The sequence below is a fragment of the Buceros rhinoceros genome, unplaced genomic scaffold, assembly GCF_000710305.1.
Source record: "Buceros rhinoceros silvestris isolate BGI_N320 unplaced genomic scaffold, ASM71030v1 scaffold15118, whole genome shotgun sequence".
Taxonomy (NCBI): Eukaryota; Metazoa; Chordata; class Aves; order Bucerotiformes; family Bucerotidae; genus Buceros; species Buceros rhinoceros.
The window spans coordinates 4,393-12,507 of record NW_010425225.1 but is presented as its reverse complement, the minus strand read 5'-3'; the positions used below and the strand labels follow the sequence as shown (position 1 = coordinate 12,507).

At 52.7% G+C, this 8,115-nt stretch overlaps 1 protein-coding gene across 1 annotated transcript in view; it reads left to right on the top strand.

The window, feature by feature from the left end:
• The window catches only part of BRPF3 (bromodomain and PHD finger containing, 3), a 17,282-nt gene that overhangs the window by 6,656 nt on the left and 2,511 nt on the right, over window positions 1–8,115 (top strand). The window contains exons 5-11 of the mRNA XM_010141065.1: window positions 34–162; window positions 544–853; window positions 1,729–1,995; window positions 2,157–2,657; window positions 3,951–4,044; window positions 6,088–6,185; window positions 7,546–7,643. Coding sequence (XP_010139367.1) covers window positions 34–162; window positions 544–853; window positions 1,729–1,995; window positions 2,157–2,657; window positions 3,951–4,044; window positions 6,088–6,185; window positions 7,546–7,643 — 1,497 coding nt within the window. The remainder of the gene's footprint in view (window positions 1–33; window positions 163–543; window positions 854–1,728; window positions 1,996–2,156; window positions 2,658–3,950; window positions 4,045–6,087; window positions 6,186–7,545; window positions 7,644–8,115) is intronic.

The window sequence follows — 8,115 nt, the reverse complement described above, 5'->3', positions numbered from 1 at the left end:
ATACCTGTGCTCACCGCTCTCTCCCGTTCCCAGGTCAAGTTTCAGCAGGCTGCTATGGAGCTACAGCTGACCCCTTTCAATGTCCTGCTGCGCACAACGCTGGACCTGCTGCAGGAGAAGGATGCTGCCCAGATCTTCGCAGAGCCCGTTAACCTGAACGAGGCAAGTCTCTTTCCTAGAGGTGTCTCGTGGGTCGTAGATGAGGTATCGCTGGGCTTCTGCCTGGCTGTCATAACCCTGGAGGCACAAACCACCTTGTCCCGAGCTGCTGGTGGACTAAAGACTATCTCAGAGAGGACTCACAATGTGGGTATCTTCCAGGCCAGAAAAGGGTATCGTTTTCTGGAAGCTTCAGCACGTCTCAGACATGTAATGTTTTGTAGAGCCAGGATGTGTCTGCCCTGACCGGGTGACACAGAAATGAGCTGCTGGCGCTGCCCCTTGCCTGCAGAAAGGGCGTTAGGAGTTCAGAGTGCTTGTGACGGGTGCGCTCTAGTTGGCTCGTAAATGGTTTTTGTAATTGTACAGGTTTTATATGTTTAGGTTCCAGATTACCTGGAATTCATTTCCAACCCAATGGATTTTTCCACCATGAGGCGGAAGCTGGAGTCCCACCTGTACCGAACATTGGATGAGTTTGAGGAAGACTTTAACCTTATAGTTACCAACTGCATGAGGTATAATGCTAAAGACACGATTTTCCACCGAGCAGCTGTCCGGCTCAGAGACCTTGGAGGAGCGATATTGCGTCATGCACGGCGGCAAGCTGAAAACATCGGCTTTGACACTGTGGGGATTCACCTGCCTGAGTCACCCAAAACCGAGGACTTTTACCGCTTTTCTTGGGAGGATGGTGAGTGTTTATTAACTTATTTTTGGGGCGGATCATAACCGCGTTCTTGGTTCTAAGCATGTCACTTAACCTGCATGGCAATCACTGCCATCACTCAGCATCCGAGAATTCCCCTGTCCGCCTGTTTAACTCTTTTAGAGTAGGTTTTCAGGAAAAACAGCGAGGTATAGAGCAACTGGGTTAGATGGAGCGCTGCGGGCTGGGAGGAGGAATTAAGGTACTGGAGGCCGGCAGTCCCCCTAGCCCAGACTGTCCATTCACAGCATGACCCACAGCCGTCTTGAGATGCAGATCCAGTTACTGTTGAGGAAACTCGGCTGAACGCAGTGCAGAATACTGCTGCCATCCAGCCCACAGAGCTGCCAGCCTGCTCTCCGATTCCCAAACGTTGCAGCCCTCTTGGAGACAGATGGGCAGTCCGTATGAAAGTGGTATTGGTGTAGGACAGCGCAGCCCTCAGCTGTCTGTCCTGCTGCGGCGGGTGCCGGCCCTTGGGGAATGGCAAACATTGTGTTGTGGCCAGTTCTGTTTGTGGTCTGAATTTGTCGTTTAATCTGGCTGTGAAATAGGTTTGTGCCAAGGACCAGGGCTGTAACCTAACCTAACTGTGGGGTGCAGACACATGTGCTTTCTGTTTTACTTGGGATAGGAACGGGAACTGGAGGACAGTGCAGGTTAAATCAACTGCTCTTTACCCAAAGGAAGGAAGTCCAAGCTCTGAGGTTAACAATTCCTAAATCCCTGAACTAAAACAGCTGGTTCATGAATAGTATCACAGGGAATGCGGCATGGCATGGCATGGCATGGCATGGCATGGCATGGCATTCAAGAAGCCTTACTCCTTCCCTTCACTGTTACACTCTCTTCTGATGCAGTGGATAACATCCTCCTCCCGGAGAACCGGGCTCATCTCTGCTTGGAGGCCCAGCTGAAGGAGCTCCTGGAGAAGCTAGACATGGTGAGCACCATGCGGTCCAGCGGTGCCCGGACACGACGCATCCGGCTCCTGAGGCGAGAGATCAACTCCATTCGGCAGAAGCTGGCGCAGCAGCAGAACAAGACCATGCCCAACGGGGAGTCTGTGCGGCGGGAAGAGGGGCTAGACAAAACATCCAGGGAAGAGGACGAGGAAGGGGAGAAAGGTGAGAGGTTGCAGCGGGATTTTAGCTCCAGTTCTCTCTCAGCAGTCAAGACCTGCTGTTTCTGCTGTCTGTGGCCCTGGTGAAAGATGGGAAAGGCTGGTGGTACTTTTGGGAACAACTCTTTCTAAAATGTTCAAGCAGATTCTTTGTTCCTTTAGCAGATGATGCCAAGCCCCCACACCCTCCAACCCTGGAGCCCACAGGACCCGCACCCAACCTCTCGGAGCTGGACTCTCTGCAGGACCCTCCAAAGCTCAAACCCATCAGTGAAAGCAAGTCTTTGAATCAGCTGCAGAAGAAGGTGGTGGCGGACAGGGAGCTCTTCGACAAGAAGGCTCTGCAGCGGGAGAGCCAGGCCTTCCAGCGCCTGCTCAGCGACAACGGCCTGAACGGGCTGGCCTTGCCGCCCGCAGACACCCCTGCCAGCCCGCCCTTCAGCGGCGTGGGCCGACGGACATCAGTCCTTTTTAAAAAGGCTAAGAATGGGGTGAAGCTGCAAAGGGGCCTGGACTGCTCCCTGGAGAACGGGGAGGACCACGGGCAGAGCGGGCAGCTTTCGCCCTCCCGCCCCGATGGGGAGCGACAAGTGCGGAAGCGGCCACAGAGCAGGACCTGCAGTGAGAGCGATGGAGAGAAGTCGCCCCGGCAGGCAGGACAGAGAGGTAATTCCTTGGGATTCCTCTTCCATCAGAACCCTTGGGAACTGCGAGATGGGGCTGAGGGAGTGGGAATTCTGGGGCCAAGTGAAGATGTCTGCATGCACACGACTCGCTGAACCACAGAATCATCTGGTTGGAAGAGAGTTTTAAGATTATCGAGTCCAGCCGTTCACCCTGCACTGCCAGGGTCCCTGAACCACTCCCTGCAACTGTGAGTTGCAGCCCTGCCTTTGTGATTCGGCTCCTTGCACTGTTTCAGACACAACTGATTTCTCCAAGTGGAAGCGTCTGATGTGCTGAATCTGTTACCGCAGGAGCAGGTCAGCCTGAGCAGGATTGTCAGAACAAGATGTTTCCCACAAATGTGCTTGAGGCTGGTCCATATTTACAGCTGGAGAAACAATAGTGGCTTTGGCGTGAATGTGCCCTTTGTGTGGTTGATGGGCTTTTGATGAGCCATGGGGGACTTGAGGGTCTTTCCTTTTCGCCCCCGCCTGTCCCTGGCTGTGGAGCTTGTCTCAGCTTGGCAGGATCCCAGCCCTCTGGGTGGGTAACCCTCCGGTGCGCAGGGCAGGAAGCCTGGCAGCGAAGAGAGGGTTTTCAGCACTGTCTGGGACAAAGGAGTGAAATGTTCCAGTTAGGGCTACAGAGACATTTGTACTGGCCAGAAAGGAAGGTGGCGGGGAGCCGCCTCCCACCCAGGGGGAATTTAGTTCCTCAGAGTCTGCTCCGTGCACTGGAAAATCTCTTTGAGAAACTGAAACAATGAATTTTTCTTAGAGTGGTTTTCTCTCGGCAAGGAACTGCTAAGGGAGTAAGCTGTGGTTTTCTAGGCCTGTTCCCGTGGGCAGGGAGCAGCCCGGCAGGCAGGCTGGGGGTGAGGCAGGGAGGTGTCTGCGGCAGTCAGCCTCACGCCTCCGTGTCTTTTCCAAATATGCTTCAGCCAGATGAGCAAGTGGTTCATTTCCTTGCCTCTGGGCTTCTCTGGTGAGCTGAGTGCTGTGTGGGGTCCTCCTGTACCAGCCCTGGGGTCCTCCTGTACCAGCCCTGGGTGCTTCTCCAGCACTTGCTTCTTCAGAGACAGCCTGTGGGTTGGGGGTAGAAATACCTTTGGTGCGTCACCCTTTGGTTGCAGCTGAGTCTGGGGAACTGGGTGCAGAATTTCCCTCTCTGGCTGAAGTACTTGTCATCTTCATGTCTGGCAGTTTTGGGACAGTGACCTTACCCGAGCCTTGGTGGCATCTCTGTGTCTTGCTGCTGCTTCTTTGGGCTGATTCCCACTTGTCTCCTCGGCAGGAGTGACCAACGGCTTTGCAAAACACGCAGAGAGTGGCTCTGACTCAGAGTGCAGCTCAGGCCTGGGCGCTGGGCTGGCATTTGATGCCTGCAGGTGAGTGCCCTGCGTGAAGCTGTTCCCCAGAACACCTTCTGTGTTCAGATTAATCTGCCTGGCTTTATTGTTCGACTTCTTTATTGAAACCAGCCCAAACTGTTACTTATTTTGAGTGTTGACCCTAAAGATGAAAAGCTTCTGAGGTTCCATCCCATCCTCTTAAGCTGTGGGTTCCAAAAACGGTGCTTGATTTTTCGAGTGAGTGGGTATCTGTTACTCCTCTGTTCCTTGGTGCATACACGTCCTTTCTGGTGGTCCACACCTTCTGTGGTTCTTGAGAGCCAAAGCTAGAGGAACCTTGAGCTGCAGTGTCCAGCTGAGCTCTGCAGGTGAAGCTGAGCTTCTACCACCTACTGAATGGCTGCTTTCTTCCTCTCAGAGGTTTAAAAGCAGAACTGGGCACTTCAGACAGGCTTAAAGCCAACTCTGTCGTTTTCTGGTCAGGTGCAGTAGGCAGACACGGGTACCGTGTCCGTTTTCTGGACTTTCCTGCCTGTCCAGCCCTCCTAACTCGGACTCCCGTCATTTCACAGCCTATTCACTGCACGGTAAAACCGGTATTAGACTGGAATCCCGCTTGTGTGTGCTGTGAGTGACGGGCTGAGGATGTTCAACCTTGCTGGGTAAGATCAGCCAGGACAGGCAGAAGCAAGACCTCCTTAGCTGATATTCTTAGTGCCTTGACCATGTCACTGCTCTCTACTTGTCTGTAATGACTCCGAGGGCAATGACCCATCACCAGAGAACTAAGTTCAGACACTTTACGCTCCCTCCCAGTACCTGTGCTTAGTCAGTCCTGTAAGATTCCAAGCTTACAGTGTCAGTTGGGCACTTAAAACCATAGAGCTCCCCATGCCCACCCGTTCCCAGGGCTGAAGCTGCAGTTTAAAGCTATTGGCTGTGTAACAAATTCTCCTGCAGCAGGGTTGAATCCCAGGGGCGTTTTTCAGATGAAAACTTGATCCTAAACGTTAGCTGTCAGAGGAGAGGTGTAATTCTGCAGTTGTAGCTAAGGTTTGATCAGAGTTCCGTTATAAACCTGTTTGCAAAGGCTTTCTCGCCCATGACAAGGGGCAGGGCCGTGGGTTCAGAGGAGCAGTTTTGGTGCAAGGGATCAGCAGTGACCCCACCTCCCCGGTCAGGTTCTGGGGAGCCCAAGGGAAGCAAGTAGAGCTCCAGTAACTGAATTATCTCTTAGCACATGAGCCCTTTGGAGGCACAGGACCTGCAGAGCTTCTCTGAGGTGGGACAGCCACCCACCTCTTCATGTCTGCCCTTTCTCTGTGCTGCGTACCCAGATCCAGCGTCTTCTGGGAGGTGGGTGCTACTGTCACCCCTGTGCAGGTGGCACTAAAGCCACTCTGATAAACTGTTTAAAGCTGCAGGAAGGGAACAAAAAGGAGAGAGCTGGATTCCTGCGTAGTTGTAATGTCATTTAAATGAGGGCCCTTGAGTCATGCACAAAACCCTCGGGGGTGGGGGGTGAGGACGCTCTCAGAGCAGGACCAGGAGCCAGAAACTCACCTTCAAAGCATGTCTTGGCCTTATGGCCCCGCCACATTTACCTCTGTTTCCCCGTGTGTAAGCGAGGGAGACAAAGCTGAATTCACGGGGGAGTGCGGGGACTTGTTGGTTGATGTTTGTGTAGTACTTTGAAGATGAAAAGTGCGGTGTAAGTGCTTATTACAATAATTGCAAGCAATTCACAGAGCCAAAATGACATTAGAGCTATGTGACACCCACAAAATAAGGAATTAAAAACAAGCTGGTGTCTCATGGGTAACTCGGACAATTATGCTATTCAGGAATAGCTCTGTTTGCTGCCTTTTCTCCACTCTTTCTTTTTGAGCACTGAATTCACTCCAAATGGGCTGGTTATTAGAAAATTGGAAATAAAAAAGAAAGAAAATAAAAAATTACCGTAAATGAAAAGGATGCACCAGTGCAGTCATTCTGCGGTATTTTCAGCATCGACTTGGCTTTGTTTTCCAGGGTGATCTGCTTTCTCCTAACACCTCCTTTTCCATCTCTTTCTAACAGCGGTCTGATGCCTCCCAAGCGAAGCCGAGGGAAGCCGGCGCTTTCCCGGGTGCCCTTCTTGGACGGTGTGAACGGCGACTCCGATTACAGCAGCTCAGGTGAGAAGGGCTGTGCAGCACATCTTGCCCTGCTCCCAGCACACACCTGAACCGGGGGAGCGGGTCTCCGGGCATGCCACGAACCAGTCCAGCACGAAACCATCCCAGCTGAGCCATCAGGCTGCTGACATGGCCATGCTTCGTTACAAATTGAGGTTATTGCACAGAAGGTTTTTCCTGCTTTCCCTTCTGCTGAGCCTGTGCCCCGTGCTCTCCCCGGACGGGTGCTTTCTGGAGGGCTGGGGTGGGTGCTGCGCCTGGGCGGGGACGGGTGCTGCGCTTGGGCTGGGACTAGTTCTCCCTCACATCACTGCAGTGCAACCAGTAAATCGATTTTCGGAGGGGTCTGTTCCCACTCGTACTGACATCGCCTTCAAGGTCTTTGCAACACACATGTCTTTGTCAGACTGCTGTGCAGCAGTAACATCGCATGACCAGATGATTGCTGTCTGTCTTAGGGCCTGTCAGTGACAGAGTTACTGCAGGTCTCTGCTGAAATCAGAACAGAGCTTGGACGCCCTGGTACGCCCCTTCTGCACGGCTCCTGTCTCTCTGGAACTGTTGTTATCCCGGACCCCGTGTGCTTGGGGATGAGCTTAGAGAGCAGGGCTGGTATGGGAGAGTGAGAACCGGGGGGGGGTTCTGGGGTTCAGAACATCACGTCATTAATGGGAGAACACAGCTGGCATGCAGCCGCGGAGAAGCACATCAGATCCATCTTGGCAGAGCGCTTGTTTGGGTTGTACTCAGCATTTTCTCGATCCTGTTTGACATCTGGTAAAGGCAGCGTTTGACCATTCCCCCTGTAAAATTCACGTTCGTGAAGATCGCCCCTGTTCCAGGACCAGGAGCTGCTGGATCAGTTGTTCGTGTCTTGAATGGATCTTTTCAATACTTCTGACTCAAGTCTGAATGAACTGATGGCTCGTGGACTTCTGTCAACTAGAACCAGGCATTTTCTGCAGAGATCAACTAGCCCCAAAGTATATGGCATGAGGGTACTCTAGACATCTGTATTTGAGAGGAATAATGAGCTCTCTCAATGGTGGTCCAAAATAATCTCAGATACAGCTTCATCAGTTCCACTGAGGGTGGATTTGGCTTGGTGGAGCCCAATGGGCCAAATTCCTCTCTCGTAAACCCGTTTGATTTCAGTGGTGCAGCAGCTCTTCACTCCAGAACTGAGCTAGGCTCCTATTTCCGAGTTGAAGAGTGTGTCTACACACAGGCACAGACTTAGACCTGTGATTTAGGAGACCATGGTTCCCTCATAATGCGGAACATGACTGTGGTTTCTCCTGTTACCATAACCCCTCGCTAGTAACCGCCCTCCTAAGCCACGTCTTCTCCTGCCCCTTAGGCAGGACTCTGCTGATGGCCTTTGAGAGTCCGACTGAGCTGGAGCCCTTGGAGCTGGTGTGGGCCAAGTGCCGTGGCTATCCCTCCTACCCTGCCTTGGTAAGTACCCTGCTGCTTCGGCAGCCTGCGCCAGCCCAGAACACAGTGCTGGTGTGTGGTGTACCCAGCCAGGAAAGGAAAACTCCCCAGAATCATCCAATAAGGGCTTTTTTTCCCTCCTTTACCCTTTGCACAGTTAACTTTTCCTGTGCTCGTTGTTTCAGAGGATTCATAAAACATTTGTGCTAGGATAGGAGGAGATCTTTCCTCTCCTCTCCTGTTCACTCTGCAGGTATGGAGAGGGTCACCAGTGCTGCTGGCGTGAGAAGACCTAAATTAGATGATACAGGCAGGCTGCAGCCATCCCGTTAAGTACCTTCATGGTTGGGATCGCAAGGACAGACAGCGCCTGTGACTGCTGGGAGGTTGCAGGAGGTGGAAGCAAGTGAGGTCATCATGGAAATGACCAGGTCTCCGCATCCGAGCAGCTGAGCTGTGAAACGGGGTGTGAGCTGGCACAGCATCTGTGCCA